This window comes from Numenius arquata, chromosome 5, assembly GCF_964106895.1.
Source record: "Numenius arquata chromosome 5, bNumArq3.hap1.1, whole genome shotgun sequence".
Lineage (NCBI taxonomy): Eukaryota > Metazoa > Chordata > Aves > Charadriiformes > Scolopacidae > Numenius > Numenius arquata.
This window is the reverse complement of record NC_133580.1, coordinates 22,021,172-22,040,302: the sequence shown is the minus strand read 5'-3', so window position 1 is coordinate 22,040,302 and position 19,131 is coordinate 22,021,172. Positions and strand designations below refer to the sequence as shown.

Genomic DNA, 19,131 nt, shown 5'->3' with positions numbered 1-19,131 from the left:
GACAAGCTGTGACAGGGGCGGTGTAGAAACGCTCTGGATGTGAGCTGGCCGGGCCGCGGTGGCCAGCAGCCTCCCGTGCTCCTTGCCTCCCGCTTGGTGCAGGGTCTGGCCCCACAGCATGGTGCCAGAGCGGCTCTTACCTCGGGGAGGTTTTGGGGCTCTCTGGGTGCGACCGTGGAGCTGGGCTCGCTGGTCCCACGCTGCTGCCTGGCTGTGCCGCGACGTGCGTCCGGGCTGGGAGGCTGCAGGGGTGCGGAACGCAGCGTGAAATCGTAGAATTCATGAATATCTGCAAAACAGGATGAGAAATATCCACAGGACCAGGGAGGCAGCCCGATGCCAGCATCCCGCATGGGGTGCACCACCCATGCCCACCTGCTCTGCCCCATCCTAGGTCCAAGCCCTCTGTGTTGTCCCAAGGCAATGGGCTGGGGCAGGGCTCTGCTGGCTGCCTGACCCTGCCGCGCTGCCCACCGTGCCCCCCTTGCAAGGCAAGAGGTGCAACAGGGTGCCTGGCTCAGCACACGGTGCCACCCACGGGCATTTCCATGAAGCAATGACCACATGCTTCATGGGGACCAAGAGCAAACTGTCCTCAGCAATATCAGTCATAAACCCACCCCATCCCACTCTCCTGCAGGCTGAGCCAGCCCCATTAAGTGGTCCCATATCCGTTCTGCTTGGAGAAGCCTCCTGTGCCAGGCAGTCCCTGCCTGCCCTGATGCTGCCAGGCTTTTCCCTCCCTATTGCTGCTCCCCATCGCCCCTGGCCTGCGGAGGGGCTCCCTTCCCATGGGGACAGGCAGAGAGGGCGCGGAGCACCAGGACAGCAGGCTCACAGCATGCAAGCCCTAAAGCTGATGGCTACAGCTATGTAACCTCCAGCTCCTTCCATGATAAATTCCCTCTTCCCACCTGGCACGATACTACGTGTGCACTGCCACAAGCAGATGCCAGGTAACTTCACTCTGGGCTCTGAGGACCTGGGTCTGCTGCTGTCAGTCCCAGTGGCTCTGGAGAGAGGTGTGAGAATGGGGTGTCCCAGCCCTCGCTGCTCCAGAGGCAGATACAGGGTGACAGTGGGACCTGACAGCAGCTGCTGCTCGGGTGCATCCCCAGAGGGGCCGTGGGAGCCCAGAATCTCTCCTACCCCTACCAGGAGCATTCTACCCTCTCCCGGTCACGCACGGAAGATTGCAGGGAGCAGCAGGGCTGCAGTGGGCTTTGCTCCTCCCTAAGGAAGCCCCCACTGCTGCGCATTCAGGCAGCTGCCGGCCCCCAGCAGCCCCCAGCTCATCTCCAGAGCCAGGGCAGACATACGCCTCCAGATCCAGTACCTCTACAGGAGCAGTGAAAGCCAATATACCCATTGCAGAAGCGTTTCGTTTCAGAAAGGGAACTACATCAAAAGCGAGAAGCTTTTTTACAAAGAAACTGAAAGGGGTAACAAAGAGGGTAAAACATTTGTGGGAGGCACTGAGCCTATTTCGAGAGACCCCACTGGGACATCAGAGCAAATGCAGGGTGCCTGGCCGGAGGATACTGTAAAGGGAAGAGGGAGGAAAGCAAGGCTGGACTGCAGGGGGAGGGAGGCTATTAAAAGCGAGAAGACATTCATCTAAAAAGCTGAAGCTGTGTCCAAATGAGAAAACCAGAAAGGGTGGTAAATGCTGCCAGGTTAAAGGTAAAGCTCCAAAAGGTCGGCCAAAAGAGTTTGGTAAACGCCTTGCAAAAGGCATAAAAAAGTAATAAATCCCTTCAAGCACCTGGGAAACAGGAAGCCTGGTGGAGTCGGCTGGGCTGAAAAGTCACGACAGCATAAATAAGCACTTGGAGCGGGGAAGGCTGCAGCAGGAGCCCAAGTTCATTTTCTGTACCTGCGTCTGCTGCTGGAGAGCCCCTCTTCTGTGAGCAACCCCCAGGGCAAGCGGGGGGTCTCAGCTCCAGGGGCTGTGGCCGTTCCCCCGGCGCTCCCTGGGAGCTCAGGGATGAAGCGGCTGCACCAGCCCTTCAACGTGCGATTTCTTACCTGAAACTCTGCCACACCAAGGCACCACGGGGTATTAAATGCCCACTTTATCAAGATTTCCAAAGCGAATCTGGTGAGCGCTGGGCAGTGTGAGCAGGGACATGCTCAGCGCTGCCCGAGGCTATTTCCCAGGGAGGTTTTCACGAAGCAGGATCGAGCCCCCAGACGTAATTCCCCATCTTCTCCCTGTGCTTAACCCCATGCCCATGCACTGCAGCAGCACACCCATGTTGCAGACGGGAGGGGGAGTAGCATCGACCCCCACCATCCAGGGGCTGCCTGGTGACCTCCCAGCTGCAGGGAAAAAGCTGCCGTCAATTTCGGCAGCCGGCAGAACGGCTTTGTGCCCACGGGGAGCCCAGACAGCGCAGCCACCCAAGCACGGGGAGCATCCTGCCACCGCCCGGCCCTGATGCCACTTTTGGAGCTGTTGCTTCGCACCGCATCATTGTCAGGCTCCGTCCTGTGCCCTGGGAGAAACGGGGCAGCCGGCAATGACAGGAGGAGTGGGAGTCTCCCAATCCAGCCACCGCACCTGGGGCATCCCCTCCGCAGCCCCCCAGGTGCCGAGCCCGCTGCCGGCAGCCCCCGAAGCCCTCCCAAATCAGACATGAGGTCACCGCAAGCAGTCATCACACAGCCAGACAAACGGGACTTTGTTTTCGTGCAAAACCATCTCTCCCTCTGGTTATAAAAATAGTCATTGCGTAAGGGGAGAGCAGGGCTCCCGGCTGCGCGGATTACACTTGGAACGCACAAAACTTCGCACAAAGTGAAAGCAGGACTTGAACAGCCCCGTCGCGGGGGTGCACCGCTGCCAGCGTCCCGCTTTGTCACCCATCTGCTGCAGGAACACAGCCTGGGGCAGCCAAGATGGCAAGGTGCCTGCAGAGCGGGGAGCTTGTCCTCTGAAGCAGCCGCTCTCCACCTCCAAAACCCTCAGCCCATTTTAGACGCTTGCAACGACGGGGACTAATTGCTGGCACCAGGGATTAGGGGAGTTTCACGATTGGGGGACAGGGTTCACGCAGTGAAGGGTGCGGCCGTGACAGGAATACATTTCAGGACATACACACACGTGGCCTTAAAGATAATTTAAATATATGCTGGTTTCCCTCGTTTCTTATGGGCATCACAAGCTGCACACCAGTCTGCCTCACCTGCACAGTTTAAGAGCAGCGCTACCTGAAAAGCCTCAGTAAGAGGACGGTGTGGTAGCAAAAGATGCTGCTGCATGTTCTGTTTTACAGCTGAATTTCTGTTTTATGACAGTGTAAATCTGCTCTGGATCTAATAAGGAAGAGTAACTCAAGATTTACAGAGATTAGAATTTGTCTAACAATTTCCTCCAGGGGTCAATACGTCAAGTAAGTGTCATTAAATATTTCTACAGCACCAGCATCCGAGGGCTAATGCAGTGCCCTTGTGCCAGCCAGCACGTGCACTTCCAGAAAATGACATTTCTTCCCTGACACATGCACTGTCATCAGCTGCGTCCCTGCAGATTTACCCCAAGCAGAAGCTCCAGCCTCACACCAGGCTCCAGCCCCGCTCCCGCTGCTGTAGGGAGGATTCGCTCCCGGCGCTGCCACAGCAGAGCTTTCAAGCGAGCCACAAGTTTCCATCCTTGGCTATTGGCTAATTTACAAAACCAGGAGGGTTGGGCTGGGAATACTCCAGGTTCCTCCACTTTTCCACCCTGGCTGCCACCGCTGCCATCCCCCTGGTGAGCCGAGTTCCCGGCTGGAGCTTTGCCCGCAGGGCAGCACTGTGGGTCGGCAGCAACCTGCCTCTCCTCCTGCCTCCGCAGCAGCAGCGCTCTCTGGGAGGAACCTTTTTGGTGGTGAAAGGGGCTGTAGGGAAGGGTTGGGGGCCCAAGCAGCCAACAAGACCTCATTGGGGTCTGCCAGCCACGGCTCGGGCACAGGAGAGGAGCCGAGCCCCCGCGGGCTGTCGGGAGGATGCTGCTCTCAGGGCTGCTGGCAGCCGGGGTGACCCAGTGCGCACAAACCCTGCCTGTCCCCAGCGGGCACAACGGCCCCTTTCAGTCCTGGCTCCGGGAAGGAAAGGTCAGGGAGCCGCTTCTGCGTGCGAGCCCCGTCCACCCCGGCAGCACAAGACCATGCCAAGCATCTCCCCACGGGGCTCCGAGGAGCAGAGGGAAAGCAGGGCCACCATCGCCCCAGTGTCCCCGAGCCCAGGCTCCTTTCGCTGGGCTGTTTCCCTGCGAGTCACACGCTTGGCTCCGCGGCCTCAGATGCAGGGAGAGAGGGGCCAGGAGGAGGGAGCCAGCACAGTCTGTTTTCCCTCTGCGCCGCCAAGGAATTTCATTTGTGCGGACAGAGCAGGGGCTGGCGCATTCCAGCGTGGAGCAGCTCCCGCATGGCTGTGCTGTGCCGGGCCAGCAGCCCTCCTGGCAGGGTCAGCGTGCCCCGGGGCAGGGGCAGCTCCTGGGAGAGGGAGTTGAGTCTGGTGTGGGGGTCACAAGGATTTGAGGGGCTGTGCCGTGCTCAGGGGTCTGGCAGAAAACAGCGCACATGCGCAGCAACACTGGGCACGTTGACAGCGACAGATACATCCAGCCCTGGACACCACACAGCTGGGACACCGCTTTATCTGGGATAAAGCAGATCCTCCCCTGGCCCTGGGCAAACAGGTTCTGGAGTCCACAAAACAGCTTGCTTTGAAGAAAAAAAAAAAAAAAAAAAGCATAGAGAAAGCCATATCCCTGGCATTTTTCATGTGGACCAACTTGGAAAATTCCATGATGTTTGGCGCTTCTGGTAGCTACTACGGCACAATGGAGGTTGGTGTTCAAACTCAAGGCAGCCGATGCCTGTCTCAGGAGAGCATCACCTGCAGGAGCGTGAGAGCTGAGGACAGGGAGGTACCACACTCACGCATTCGTGTTCCCCAGGGATTGAAAAGAAGCAGGCCCACGGTACTGAAAGCTGCAAAAGGAGGGACCTCTGCGGGCTGAGGCCTCTCCAGAGCCAGAAGCATCTGGCACGGTGAGGGGGCAGCGCGATGGGAGCCTCTGCGCTGGGAGGTGTACCCACGGCGCTCCTGCAGATCCTCCTCCCTCGGATAAACTCTGAACCAGCTCCATGACTCCCGGCAAACTTCAGACAGACACACAGCAGCCCACTGGGAAAAGGGGGTGTGTGTGAAAAGTAAATAAAGCACAAACGCTCCACCAGCCTCCTAGAGCCGTCACCACACTCCAGCGGGTCTGGACCCTGGACACCGAGCGACCCCGGTGTGTGTCAGCTGTGTGCGGGCACAACGAGCACGCAGCATCACACGTGTCCACGCAGGGACGGAGGAATTCACAAACCCACGCTCCGGGGGCGGCGGGGGCGGAAGTAATGAATGCAAATTCCTAGTTAGGTAAACAGATCTAGAGCAAGCTCACTCTGGCACGGGGAACTAATATCCTGTTAAACCAGTTGAAAAGGTCACCAGCAATCAAGTGGCACTCCCTTGTGCCAGCGTTGACAGGACACCAAGACAGACGGCTTCAAGCAGGGAGCTGGGGGGTCTGTGCAGTGTCGGCGTGCCAGCGTGTGAACCGTGGCCAGCTCGGCATGCGCGGCTGGGCTCTCTCCGGCCACACTCCCCCCACAACACTTCTGCATTAAAACAAACAGCCCTGGGCTCTGGGAAAGCTGCTTGGCTGCCTTCACAGGGCCCCGGGGAGGGCTGGGGGAGCACACAAACGCAACCAGGTGCATTGGGCTCACGTCAGGTTTGCCAAGGCGATCGCAGCCCCGCGAGGGACTCCAGCGTGGGGCTAATGGTGGGCTGGGGACCATTTTGAGAGTGAGTGGTATAAATGAAGAGGCAAGAAAGGAGATGCATGCTGGTGCCTTGTGCCCACAGCCCCGCGGAGCCCTTCCTTGCCCTGCGTCTCTGCTGCCAGTGGCACAGACATCCCAGCATAAGCCCTGCACAAGGACATGCTGGGGATGGAAGCCTCCAGGTGATGCTCCAACAGCAAGAACAAGGAAAGGAGAGAATAAAATAGCACAGGACACACCTCTCGTCCCATGATTGTATTTCATTTTCAATGGATAACCTAAAGCACAGAGGAGCTGCTGGCAACTCAGGGCTCTGCGGGAACAGAAATGGGTCTCTGGCTGCAGAGGTGTGAAGAGAAGGTGAGAGCTGCCAGGAAAGAAGGGCGATGGAGAGGGGGAGAGCCAGGGCTGAGAGAGCCTTGGGTCAAAACATACTGAGAATGAGGCGCAGAACACACGGGGAGCTCTGCAACCCCGGGGCCCGGGTCCTCCTCTGGGGTGCAGCGCTTCTGGGATGCTTTCCCTTCCTTCCCACCAGGGAAACTCAGCTTCTTTCCAGGGAGACCCGGCAACAGAAAGGCCAGGGCTGTGCACCCTTCCCTGAGGCCCACAGTGAGTGGGACTTGAGGAGAGGAGCTGGGCAGGAGCCTCTGTCCCTCTCGGCACACTACAGCTTCTGCAAGTGGTTCTTTGGGATTACCTCCAAAATTAGTGCCCTAAGTGAACCCACACTGTCAGGACCTGGTCTGCTCTGGCAGAGAATGGAGCCAAGCAACTTCAGAGTCCAAAACCATCAAGTTTGGTTTTTCTAAAAAAATATTTTGCACAGAAAGTGCTTTTTCAAATGACCTTGTTCAGCGAGATAGCCGTGCACCTTGCACGGAGAACCTGTGCAGTCTGGCGAGACTCCAGCTGTGTTTGTCTAAATCCACACGCAGAACTTTACCCCGCGCTCAAAACGGTGTTTTCTGGGGCCCAGCTCCAAGATGAGCCTCGCTGTCGAGTCTGTTCCTGGTGTGAAATGAGCCGCTTGCACAGTGCGTTACCCGCAAGCACTCGTGGGTCTAGGTCAGAATACCCCAAAAGGAGCTGGGTTCACACGGGTTCTCTCTCAAAGGCAGAAAAACTTAGTTTCCTTCCAGGCTGGCAGCAGGAATGGGAAGCAGCAGGTTGTGATGAGCCCGAGGGGCGCAGGGAGGAGAGGGGCCGTGGTGGGGTGTCCTTGGTACGGCAGCAGAGCTGGAAACCCAGAGGTGGCTGCGGCCACCCCGGGCCCGCACTGCGCAGAGGGTGCTCACGGCAGCGCAGCGTCCTTTAGCGGGCGCTGGATAGATCTGGCATGGGCTGATGAAGAAGGTTTTACCCCTCACCCACAATCACCCGACTGAGGAATCCCGTTCACGTCACAAACATCCAGCGACCGCAGCCCCGACCCCCGGTATCTCCTGCCCTAGCCCTGGAGGGGACAGACAGCCCGGCTCCCTGGTGCTACAGGCACCCACGTGTTTGCACAGGGAGCACCAGCCTGGTCAGTGCACACTGGTGCAGGATCAAGCCCCCCTGGAGAGCCCACCAACCGCAAAGCCCCAGGCACCGCAAGGCAGGGGCTTACCCAGCAGAGCCTGGAAGAGTTCACTTTGAAAGATGTGCGAGACTTTTCCAATGGAGGCTTTCAGCTCCTGCTCCTCCGGGGACTGCAGGGTGCTTTGGTATCTGGTTAGAATTTCCACTGCCCGTTCAGTGTCTGCAGAGACAACACAGGAGTAACAACGCATTAACACCGAAGGATGGACAGACATCTTCAGGGAAGGCTGGAGTGCAGTCTTGGAGCAGTGCAAAGGGCTCACCTGGATAATGCCTCAAGTTACCTTCCAGCTCTGGATTTTTAAGAGTCAAACAGCCACAAAAGTAGCCTCCTTGCACACACCTGGAAGAACGAACCCTGCCGCGAGGTGCAGAGAGGCCACAGTGGAGAGCCAGGCAGGGGCTGGAGGGGAAGTGGTTCTGCCTGTTGGCCCTCCTCAACCCTGAAAATCAGGGGCTAAACCCAGGCTGACTCACCTCCGAACCCCACAGCAGCTTGAGTGCCTCTGCCACCTCCCAGGCAGAGAGTCTGTCCAGGAGCTGGACATGTCCCAGTTGCACAGGGCTGCGAGTACTAGTGCAGGAGTTGCAGTCTCCCACGCGGGGCCAGATGGCTGCAGCAAAGCTGCGTGTAGCCCCACTCACGTAGCGCAAGATATCACAGACAGCTCAGCTACATGAGTGGCAAAATGTAGGTTTCTACAGGGTGAAGCACAAGAATTGCTCCACGCATCAAGCAGGAGACACAGCGGGAAAGGAACGTGATGCCTTGGGGTGAGGGAAGGAGGGATGCTGGCCGGGGGCAGAGCTGGAGGCTGTCATGAAGCAATGCTTTGGTTAAAGACTGGGCTTGCCATAGCTGTGAGACAACCTTGGACCTAAAATAGTGGAGCTGTGATCTCTCTGTGCTTCTCTGGGCAGATAACCGGACCTGCCAGTCCAGCTCCAGTCCCAGATGTGACCCATCTCTCAGGCGGGTGGGGAGTGCCCGTGGACCTTGAGCCTGTCCCAGCCCTATCATGGAATATTTCCCTTTGTCACCCAGGCGGCCCGCAGACAAAGAGCATCTGTGTGAGGAGGCGAGGGAGCCGTCCCACCACTGTTGGGGACGCATCTTTTAACCCAGGAACTCATGCAGAAAGGATGACCCTGCTCATCCCAGGGCTCTCGGCAGGGAATTCAGGTCATCGAACAAGGGGTCCTGTGTCTGCTCGGGTGCGTGCCATCTGCTGTCCCAGCCCGCACAGCCAGCTCCCCTCCCAGCTCTTCCTCAGCCAAAAGGGGAAGGGGGTCCTGCCTGTGTCGCTGGCCCACACTGACTCATCGTGGGAGCAGAACAGAGAAAGGAGCCTGGGGAAACGCGAATAGCTCCTGCTTCAGAGCTGGGCTCCACACTGGCTCCAGAAAAAAAACAGGGACATCCCCAAGCTCCGGATTTATTGGGCTTTATGGGAATCCCAGCCCTGTGTTGTCGCTAAGGGCTTCCTTTTCTGCAAGATCAGACGGTGGCTTCAGACACTGCCCAGCAGGGTTGAGTCATCTTCGCCTGGTCATTCCTGACCTTATCAGCAGAAGCTAAAGAAGCAGGTGGGCAACTGGGGCCACCACACCAGGACACAAAGACTGTGAACCTGGTGAGAACATCCCACCCCAGTCCAGGCTGCACAGAAAGAGCGGCATACACCCTGCGCTGATGGGCCACCAGCACCAGGTGACAGGGGAGCTCTGGCCCTGGACCACCAAACGCAGGGAAGTGCTGTGCCCTCAGCACAGGGTAGAGAGTGGAGCGCCCTTCCTACAGCACCCAGGAAGGAGCATGTGATGTCCAGGGCCCGTACCGAGGTACAAATCTCACTCGCAGGAGGTCCTTCCTCACAGGGCCAACACCCCCACACCTGCCCTCCCCACTGCACCCAAGGGTGCTGCAAGCACAGCATCCTGCGCCCGCCCGCTCCGAGCCACGGTGGCACCAGGAGGTGTCCCACAGCCCGGGGAGAGCGGGCAGCCGGGGCTCCCGGTCCTCAGGTCTCAACCCCAGGGGGTGCAGCGGGCCGGGGGGGCCCGGTCCGTGGCGGGGAAGGAGGGAGGAAAGGAGGCAGGGAAGGAGCCCGGGGCACCGGGCGCGATGGCGGTGCCGGTACCGGCAGGGCAGCCACTTGTTGAGCGCGGCGGTGCGGGCAGGGCAGGGCAGGGCAGGACAGGGCGCTCCTTACCTTCCCGGCGGATCATCGCTCCGCTCCGCTCGGTGCCAGCCCGCGACCGGCCGAGCCGCCGCCCGCCCCGCCCCGGGGAACCGGCCGAGGAGCCGCCCCCTCCCGCCGGCACCGCCTCCGGGAGCGCCCCGGCCCCCCGTCGCCTCCCGCCGCTCTACCCCGCGGGGCTCCCGGGACGGCTGGGCCTGCGCACCCAGCCACGGTTCCACGGTTCCCTCCCCGGGAACCTCCGCCCGGCCCTTCCCGCTGCAGAGGGCCCGGCCCGCCGGAGCCGCCCGGCCCCGCACCGCTTCCCCGCGCTGTCACTAGATGGCACGGACGCGCCGCGGTCCCCGCCCGCCCCGGTACCGGCCGCGCTGCGGCTGCCCCGGGGCCGGAGCGCCCCAGGACCGGCGGGTGAAGGCGGGGGGGTGTAGGGGAACGGGAGGAAGCGGTTCTGCCCAACGCGCCTTCAGGCTCCGTCTACCGCTCCGCTGATTTATTGACATAAATAGGTAGGGACAAGTAAAACGGACCTGACACCCCCCCCCCCCCCCCTTCCCAAGTTCAAGGCCCTGCTGCAAAGTGACCGACGCCGAGTCCCACCGCTCCCCTCCCTCGCACCCCTCCGCAGCCTCGCAGCAGCAGGAGTGGGACCATGGTCCTGCCAGCCCCAGACACCCTTCACCCACCCACCCCCCAGCTCCCTTTTTTCCCCCCAGAGCAACAGGCAGTCACTGCCGCATGGGGTGCCAGCACCCAGCCCCACAAGCACGAAGCCAGCAGCAGCAGGGGGGCAGGACCTGTGTCCAGCATGGGGGTGGGAAGAGCTCAGCTCCCCCTCCGTGTTGTGAAAAGCCACCCCCTCAACCCCCTTTCCTATTCCTCGAGCCACGGGGCAGGGCAGCAGCACTTTAAACAAGGTTTCCCATCACTGGCTGCAGAGGCTGCCTGTCCCCTGCACCAAACAGCAACTCAAATCCCCCACCGGTGTCCAAACCCCAGGGCAGAGGCCTTGGCCCCGGCACCGCTGGATTAGTACTCAGGACCCAGGCACCAGCCAGCCCCAGGAAACCCCGGCAAAGTCTCCAGTTCCTCGCTGTCAGTGACAACTGGGAACCCAGTTCTGGGTCTTCTCAGCCGAGGGCAGTTGTGCACCACACAAGGAGCCAGGAAGGCTACAGGGAGACGGGAAGCTCAGGAGGGAGTCTGCAAAGGAAAGGAGCCTTGAAGCTGGCCTGAGGATCGCTCCCCACTTGAGCTGTGCGGGGCTCTGGCTGCCCCTCCCCTGGCTGACGCAGGCCAGAGGGGTCAGTCACTCTTGCATCAAGCTGTTGATCTTTGTGAGCAGCACGTCCGTCTCGGACTCTGGGAAGAAAGAGAATAAAAACAGTCATTGCAGGCAGCCACCATCCCACAACGACCTGCAGAGCGACCTGAAAAGCAGGTTTGAGGAGAGCTGGGGAATGTGGGATTCCCCAGTGCTGTCCCACAGGGCTGTTTGCTAAGGGAAGGACAGGAACTCCCGGGCTGGGATTCCCTTCCCTCCCCCAGCCATCCCAAATCGCCCTGTCATTTTTGGCTGGAGAAAGCTGCCTGCCAGGGAGTGTCCTGCAGGCAGAGCCTGGCTCTGAGGGAGGGGAGCTCACATCCGTGCACACTCACCCGCTGCCTGTCTTCTCTGGGAGCATTTCCTAGGAGATGGAACAGGATCGATGTTAGCATGTCAGCCTGGCCTCCCCCTTCCCTCCCCCAAGCTCCTGACTGGAGACTGTGGGGCCCCTCAGGACACACAGTCCCACAGGGACCTGCTCTCCGTGCCGGCTGTACTGGGAAAGGAGCGGGGACGAGGTCCCCCAGCCTCAGCCCACCGAGCCCTGGGGTGCAGAGCAAGGTAGTAAATGTGAGCGAAGGCAGGCAGCACCTCCAAGAAGGGTCACGCCAAATTTTTAGCTGCAGCCTGGTGATAAAAGCTGCCTCCACACACTGCTGTCTCACTTGACCAGACAGGAGAGGACCCCCAAAAATCTGAGTCTAGAGGTGGGTGGCAGCAGGTACGACCAGGTTTGGGTATGTCCCAGCCACCAAGGGCACACTACGGCCTCCCCCAACAGACCCACCCCGGGAAGGGGAAAGGCATCAAACGTACTTCAGCAAGAGGAAGGCCCAGAGGATGGCAAGAAGAGAAGTGCAGTCTACAACAATCCAGATCATGAGGTACGTACTGCTGGGCTGGAAGGCAACAAGACGAGCCATGAACACCAGCCAGGGGTGGTGTGCTGGTGGCACAGCCCAGCCTGCTGTGCCAGCAGTCCCTTCTGCAGGTCCCACGTTCCCACACCAGCACAGCACTGGGCAAAAGCCACCCTCCAGGCAGCTGGCTTCCCAGGGCTGCTGCAGAAAGGGACCCACAAGTGCCTGGGGCACAGGGCTGTGGGGCAGGGTGAAGGACGGAGGGGTTACTCACAAGCAGCCAGATGGGGTGTTTCATCTCCTTCAGCACTTGGCAGGCGTTGGTGGTGACAGAGCTCACCCCCGAGCACCACAGCACGGAGAAGAGCCAGGGCTGGTTCACCACGTACAAGTTGACAGAGATGTTGTCCTGGCGGTACTGCCTGCACAGGGACAGCCGTGGTCAGAGCAGCAGACAGCAGGGTGCCGGCACACTCAGCGTACAGCCAGAGAGGACCGCATATCTGCATATCTGGGATGTGTTCCAGCATTTACAGCCACATGGAGCAACTGTCTGGAGAGCCAGACCCAGGGCAGATTTGCTGGCAAGGCAGAGGACTGCAGCCAGCTCCATCCCCTGCACCAGCCCTGCCTGATAAGGCATGTTTGTCCGCAAGGCTGGAGCACACACCCTGCCCTTCCCAGCACTGTGCCAGCACTCGGCCTCGGCTGGCCCACACCTCTGCTGGTCCCTGCGGCACACCTGGGACAGTGCTCAGACCCTACAGCTCCCAGGGTCCTGGGCACAGGGCTCTCACCTGATCTCCTCAGGACTCATGTCCTGGTAGGGCAGGTTGACGTGCAGCAGTGGCTCCTTCTCATTCTGGAGTCTCTTCCGGCCATAGATTTGCTGAACACCTGGGGCTCGTTGTTTGACCTGTTCCCTGAAACCATCCGGCAGCCAGAGCACCTAGGCAAGAGCCAGAGAGCACATGCAGAGGAGAGGTGCTCCAGAGAGCTTGCTCCCGTCCAACATTTCCTTGCAGGTCCAGACCCACATGGCCCGCTCAGGCAGCTGCTTCCTGCCCCCCTCTCCATGCTCAGCTCCTCCATGAGGATCTCGGCCAGGACAGTCCCCTAACAGCTTGTCCCAGCCAAGAATTTAAACACAACAGACCCCACTGAGGGGAGAAAGCAGTTCCAGCCTAAGAAAGCTGCAGCAGTTATGTCCTTTCTGGGTCCTTGAAAGGATCAAGCAGTCCATCCTTTTGGCCCCAAGTCAGCAGAAAGAATACACCTTGTATCAGCACTACAGTACAAGTCTTAGCCCTCCCAAAAAGTCAAGAAGGGAAAGTGATTTGGGGGGTAATTCATCCCCTCAGGGCAGCACGTGTCCTGTGCCGCGGAGGTTGGATGAAGTGCAAAGGCAACACAGGCGGTTGCAGCAGGAGTTCCAGAGCTGCAGGGAGAGGTGTGGTACAGCGCAGGGAGGTGGAAGCCCAAGCATTGTTTTCCTGCTCTTGCTCGCGCTGCTGGTCCCCTCCCTAGACTGAGTCAGTGTTTACACACCAGGGTGGCCAGTGCTGGGGAACCAGAGTATTTGGAGGGGTCTGAAGCTGCAGGCATTAACCCCTGATTATTGGCAACCCACACCTGGACCGGGTTCCCCAGCAGGGATCAGATGTGGGGAGTGGCAGGGATGCTCAGGGGGGTTGGTGGGGCACCTCCCGGCATGGCAGGGCTGTGACAGCAGGGCCCGGCAGTGGTGGGGCGATGCCCAGCTCACCTGCTGTAGTGGGATGCCTGACTGTAAGATCACTTCCAGGGTGGCATTGACAAAACTCTGGTAGTCACTGTGGTTCTCAGGCCGGAGGTCAAACATGATGGAGATATTACTCTGTTTGGCTGCCTCTAGTGCCTGTTCCAGGGATGGGATCCTCTGTTTAGTCACCTGGTAGCGATCGCCAGCAGAAAGACTCTGCACAGTGGGAAAAGGCCTCCGCTGCAAGGGCAAGGGAGAGTCAGTAGTCATAGGCAGACAACCCGTAAGCTTCCATCTCCCAAACTGGTGCCCGTCTCTGGCTCTCAGTTTCCTACACTGGCCTCTCTGCACGCTCTCCAGTGCAGACAGGCACAGGGATCCTTCCCCTGCACATCCACGGGGCACCTCTACCCTTCTCCCCACTAACAGCACAGTTCAAGCAGCCCCAACTCCTGTGGGCATTCAGAGCAGCTCAGCAGTTGGTTCGTCACCTTTTGGGCAGAGCCCTGCCACAGCTGCCTCCAAGCCCAGGCAGGAGCAAACGCGTGAGACATCTCCCCTCAAACCAGCCTCCCCCGTGACTCAGCCGAGGAGTCAGAACAAACTCCAGCTTGGGGCATAACCGCACCCAAGGGACTCGTGCAGGCGTGAAAGTGCTTCTGCACCCTGTCCAGGTGTCTGCCAGGACCAGCGCTGCAGAGGGAACTTTCCCCAGGGAAGTTCACAAATGCATCCATCCCCGTCCAGCCACTCCAGGGGCATCCTGACCTCCAGGAACCAGCTGCCAGCATCCAGCTGCTGGAGGTCTGTCCAGTTGAAGGCGGTGCTGTTCAGGGCAGCCCTCTCGGGGAACACAGCCTGCACATTGGTGGTCCTGGTGAGCTCCTCGTCATGCATGAGGAACGGAACCCCGTCAGCACTGGCAAAGGAGCAGAGAGGGAAGCTCTATTGCAAGCTATTTGTCTTCTATGCCTGCCCTGGCATTTCTGCCCCATCCCAGGCACCCTGCTAGGGTAATCCCCACCCTTGTGCCTACTTGTGGTCCCCTACACAAAAAGTGTAGGGGTGACACAGTGAGTGTCTGGAAAGCACAGAGCACCTAGAGACCAAGCCAGGAACCAAATAGCCCCTTGCTCGCTGCAATAGCTGTCCCCATTAGCAGGATTGCATGAGATGAACGAGAGCCAGGATCTTTTCCAAGCAGTGCCTCTCCCCTCATGCCCTGGAAGGCAACCTGCGTGGGGAGGACAGAAACCCAGAACCTCTCCCAGATCATTGGGACACCAAGCTGGAGCCAGTCCCATACTGGGAAGGCAGGAATGGCAGAGCCCTTTGAACCGAGCTGCCTTCAAATTCAGGCTATGCCAATCCTTCAGGTGTGTTCCAGAATGCCCCATGTGGGAGGTGACATCCCAGGATACACAGACCCCTTCCTCCCTCCAAGTCCCTACTGCCCCTTTACCTCACCATGACGTCTGTCTCAAAGACTTGCACATCACAGTCCACCGCCTTGTGCAGCGACATGAGGGTGTTCTCGGGGGCCAGCTGGAAAAGGAACAGCGTTAGTGCAGAGGGCACAGGCAGGAAGGGGCAGGCACTCACCCTGTCTGGCTGCACCCAGCAGCTTGGCTAGGCTCTGGGACAACCACAATGAGATGGGTGACCCTGGTAGGGTCTGGGATAGAAAAGGGCTGGGTGCAGACAGCCAGAGCCTGCCTAGTCCTGCTTCTCAGCCCACACTACGCAGCCAGGCTTTCTGCTGAGAGTTGCCTGCTCCTGGTCCAGCAGCACCCAGCAAGCAGCTCTGCCCTGTGCTTACCCATCCTGCTCATCCACCCTCCTCACCCTGGGCTCACCCTCCCTCCTCACCCTGTGCTGCCCTGGCTGCTGTGGGGACCCCTCAATACTGGGCTGGCCAGAGCTCGCCCAGGCCTGTAGCCACGAGGGTCTGAGATGTCAGTGCCTCACCAGCAGGCACAGCCTGGCTTTCACTGATGGAACAGCCTGCCCCATCCACCCTGACCACTGTACCAGGATGCTGCTGGTGCTGGTCACTCACCATGGGAGCTCCTCGGTGGCCAACCAGGGCTGGCTTGGGGGGCAGCTGGTTCTCCTCCATGATGCAAGGGGAGGTGATTCCCAGGGGAGCCAGATACAGTGCGATCATCACCGCGCAGTACACAAGCAGCAGAAACACCTTGAGACCTGCAGGCAGAGACAGAGAAGATAGAGGGGTGAGGTACAGAGGAAGTATTTTGCAGGCTGTTAGGAATAAGCCAAGGCTTCTTCACCTGGCATTAACTTATGGTTGCCCTGGGTCAGGCATTGCATCCCCAGCCTCAGGAACACTGCAGGTTTATTCTTGGCCCACTCCATGTCCTTGCATCCCGAACCTAACACTTCTGCAGGACTCAGTCTTCCATCCATAGTCCTACCATCCACTGCAAAGCAGGGAGGGCTGAAGCTGCATCAAGGGCTGGGTATGAGAAGCAGCAACCAAGACCGGGCATTGATACCAGACTGAGTCCTGGGGACCTGTTCCCACTGCACCAATGCTCTCTGTGCACCACTCTGCCACCAGTGCCAATCAGCTGAGTGGTAGGAAGCAGGGCTCCAGCCAAGGGTGGAGATGGAGACCTTGGAGGGGGATTACCTGTGTTGCGGGTGCGGTAGATGAAGCTGGCCAGGGGCCAGGCAAGGAGCGTCATTCCCCCCACGATTCCAATGTGCAGGAAGGGACCTGTTGCCTGGAGAGGCAGAAGCAGGGTGTCAGCCAGCACCAGCCCAGCCCCTGTCCCCAAAAGCCACGTGCTCCCATGCCAGGATCTGCCACTGCAGCCAGAACCGCTGGAAGAGCCACAGTGCCAGGGAGGGAAAGACAGGGTACTGAGGGTACTGAACAGACTCCCCACTCTGGTCCAGCCACCATTCATCACTCTCACTGCAGCTGCTCCAGGCAGGGCTGCGAGAGCAGGAGGAGCACCTTGCCCAGCCAGGCAGCAGAAGTCAAGGGCAGGGCGTTAACCGCCATGGCACACAGCCATGCTGGGGGCTCCAGTCACCACCCTTCAGCTCACCCCCACAGGCCAGGTACTGGGTACAGCGGGGGAGTCCCTGGTATCGAGGTGACTCACCTGCAGGGAGATACGCGCGCTTCTCCACTCCTCCGCCCACTTTATTCCCAGCCCTGTGAAGGCTGCAGCCACCACCAGGGCCGATAAGATCAGCAGGGTCTGTGGGGCAGGGCACAGGGCAGTTAGGGGAGCACACAGCATCCTGCAGGCCAGCTGGGCTCTGCCCTGGCAGGGCAGGCAGAGTCCTCCTCATCTCTTCCTCCTGAGCCCCTCCAAGTCCCGAGACCCCACTTTCCCCATTTGGGGTTGCAGCTGAGCTCTGCACCCCATGCTTTGAGCAGGGGAAATATTCCATCACAGAGACGTGTGGCTGGGGGACTAGCAGCTGCAGCCCAGCTCAGCGGGGACACACAGCCACTCACAGGGGGGACACAGCAGCCATATGCAGCCCCAGTAGGTGGGTCACAGCTTCCCGAGGTGCAAGGGCAGCCAGGTCAGGCACCATCTCCCTGCACCCCAAGTCTCTCACCTTGTGCAGCCAGTGTAGCTTCAAGGGCTGGCCACAGAGCTGCAAGCACAAAGCAAGGACCTATGAGAAGAACAAGGAGATGTCAGAGCTGGGCTGTACCCCACACCTCAGCCCTACAGGGGCACAAGACTCAGCCACAGGCTCTCTGGCCGTGCTCAGGCTGATGCAGGCCGAATGCTGCTGACTCCACGGCAGCCAGCCTGTGCTCATCACAGCTCCGCACCCCCACTAGCCCAGGCGGGAGCGGTGGGGCTCACCAGCAGCGCAGCCGAGTAGGTGATCAGCACGGCCGTAGCTATGAGCAGGACCAGGGACCAGTCTAGCCACAACTTCCTCTGCTTGAAGATGAACCTGCCAGCAAAGGGGATGGTCAGAGGGGCAGGGGGCACATGGGGAGCAAGGCTGGATGTGGGATCCTACTCACTCATTGAAGTTGTGGAAATCATTGAGGATGATGATGGCAAAGTAGAGCCACACCAGCATGAAGAGGAAGACGCAGAAGAGGAAAAGGAACCAGCTGCAGTCGCACTGAAAGCCAGAAATGACAGTTATGCACACACCTGCAGGGCATGTAGCCCCTGGCCAGGTTGCTGAGACTCCTGGGGAGCACCCAGCCTGCAGCAAGGTGCACGGGAGGGCAGGCACTAGCCTCATGGGTCCAGGCACTGAGCTGCCCCATGGAGAGGGAACAGAGCTCCCCAGGAGAGCTCTTTTGGCTGGACCCATGCTACAGGAAGATGGACCAGCATCTCCTACAAAGCTGCCTATGCCAGAATGGGGAGGATAGCCCCTGTGACAGGACACCCTCCTTTCCCATGCAGAAGCCCCTGGGAGCAGGCTGGGGACTTTGGACATGGGAAGGGGCAGGGAAACAGGTCCTGTTCCCTCCTAGCTGGGTGATCTGTCAGCTGGGCAGAGAGGGGTGCTGTGCCCCAGAGCTGCCATTACAGCACTGAGCCTGCAGACTGCTCCTGCTTGCCCAGCCAAAGCCAGGTCCAGCTTCAGGGTCACCAGCCCCCAGCCCCGCATACACAGGGAGGTGAGGGGTGCCACAAATGCTAAGCGGGACACCCAGCAGCCTGGAGCAGCTTGCACATTCCAGGCAAGACGGGACAAGCAGTGGCACAGCCGCTCCCATGGGAGTTGAAGACCTCAGAGGATCCCAGGGCCCCACCTCTCCCAGGTTACAAATTGCCGGGGACACCCCCTTCCAGCACCCCATCGCCAGGAACCGTGCCTCCCACGTGCCTTGCCAGGCACTCAGAGACCCAGGGCTTGCCCGCCACACTCAGCCCTCGGGGAGTGCAGCGCTGGGCTCCAGGCACGCGTGAGCCATGCCGCAGACGCCTGCTCGGCCGGGCAGGGGACAGCCACGGCTCAGCCTCGCTGCGGCTGGTGTGCTGCTCTACTCTTCTCATCACCCAGAGTGAACAGAAAACTCACCCTCTCACTGCTCCATGCTAGGGCAGTCCTTGGACAGAAAGGGTGCCAGGTAGCACCCCAGATCTCTTGGGGCTCAGGACCGGTAACAAGGGGTCAGCAGCCCAATGTCTGGGCTGAACCCCCCGCACGGAGCCCTTTCCTACCCCAGCCACCCATGCAGGGGCTGGCCAGCCCCAGCTCAGCATCACCCGTGGTATCACCTTGCTGGTTTTCAGGCCCTTCCCCTTCTTGGCAGTGACCCAGCGGCAGCTGTAGAGGCAGAGCAGGCAGGTGGCACAGGGATGGCAGCAGCCAGGAGAATGCGCCATAGCGCCGAGCTGTCCCAGGCCAACGGTCAGGCGTCCTGCAGGGGATGCACACAGCATGTTGGCACAGACCTCCCAACCCACCGCCCCATGGGGATGGGGCACTGCACCACCCTGGGTCCAGGTACCTGGCAAGCAGCTACCCCAGAGCCCTGGGACATAGCGGGCCTGCTGGCCATGTCCCCAGGCAAGGTGTGGTGCCAGGGAAAGCGGGAGCACAGGGTGCTGCCCAACCTGTTCTG

General features: G+C 59.9%; 2 protein-coding genes across 2 annotated transcripts in view; both read right to left on the bottom strand.

The window, feature by feature from the left end:
• The window catches only part of DLG3 (discs large MAGUK scaffold protein 3), a 79,924-nt gene extending 70,283 nt beyond the window's left edge, over positions 1–9,641 (bottom strand). Inside the window, exons 1-3 of the mRNA XM_074147755.1 lie at positions 9,626–9,641; positions 7,441–7,572; positions 141–289 (exon numbers count right to left, since the gene is read on the bottom strand). Of these exons, the coding sequence (XP_074003856.1) occupies positions 141–289; positions 7,441–7,572; positions 9,626–9,641 (297 nt within the window). The remainder of the gene's footprint in view (positions 1–140; positions 290–7,440; positions 7,573–9,625) is intronic.
• Positions 9,642–10,919: 1,278 nt separating this feature from the next.
• Positions 10,920–18,892, bottom strand: GDPD2 (glycerophosphodiester phosphodiesterase domain containing 2). Its single transcript, XM_074147895.1, has 15 exons — positions 18,785–18,892; positions 17,566–17,669; positions 17,399–17,492; positions 17,142–17,201; positions 16,673–16,771; positions 16,192–16,285; positions 15,598–15,743; positions 15,001–15,083; positions 14,307–14,457; positions 13,563–13,778; positions 12,595–12,746; positions 12,072–12,219; positions 11,754–11,836; positions 11,270–11,298; positions 10,920–10,972 (listed from the first exon to the last, which is right to left on the bottom strand). The coding sequence occupies exons 1-15, from the start codon at positions 18,890–18,892 to the stop codon at positions 10,920–10,922; spliced, it is 1,620 nt and encodes a 539-aa protein (XP_074003996.1).
• Between the last annotated feature and the right edge of the window lie 239 nt (positions 18,893–19,131).

Bases quoted from the DNA above. Each gene is read 5' to 3' on its own strand.
- GDPD2 (XM_074147895.1), bottom strand. From the start codon at position 18,892: ATGGCGCATTCTCCTGGCTGCTGCCATCCCTGTGCCACCTGCCTGCTC. The intron at 17,670-18,784 runs GTGATACCACGG...TCTGGCTTTCAG, and splicing joins AGGGCCTGAAAACCAGCAAG to TGCGACTGCAGCTGGTTCCT. The intron at 15,744-16,191 runs GTAATCCCCCTC...CTCTGCCTGCAG, and splicing joins CTACCGCACCCGCAACACAG to GTCTCAAGGTGTTTCTGCTG.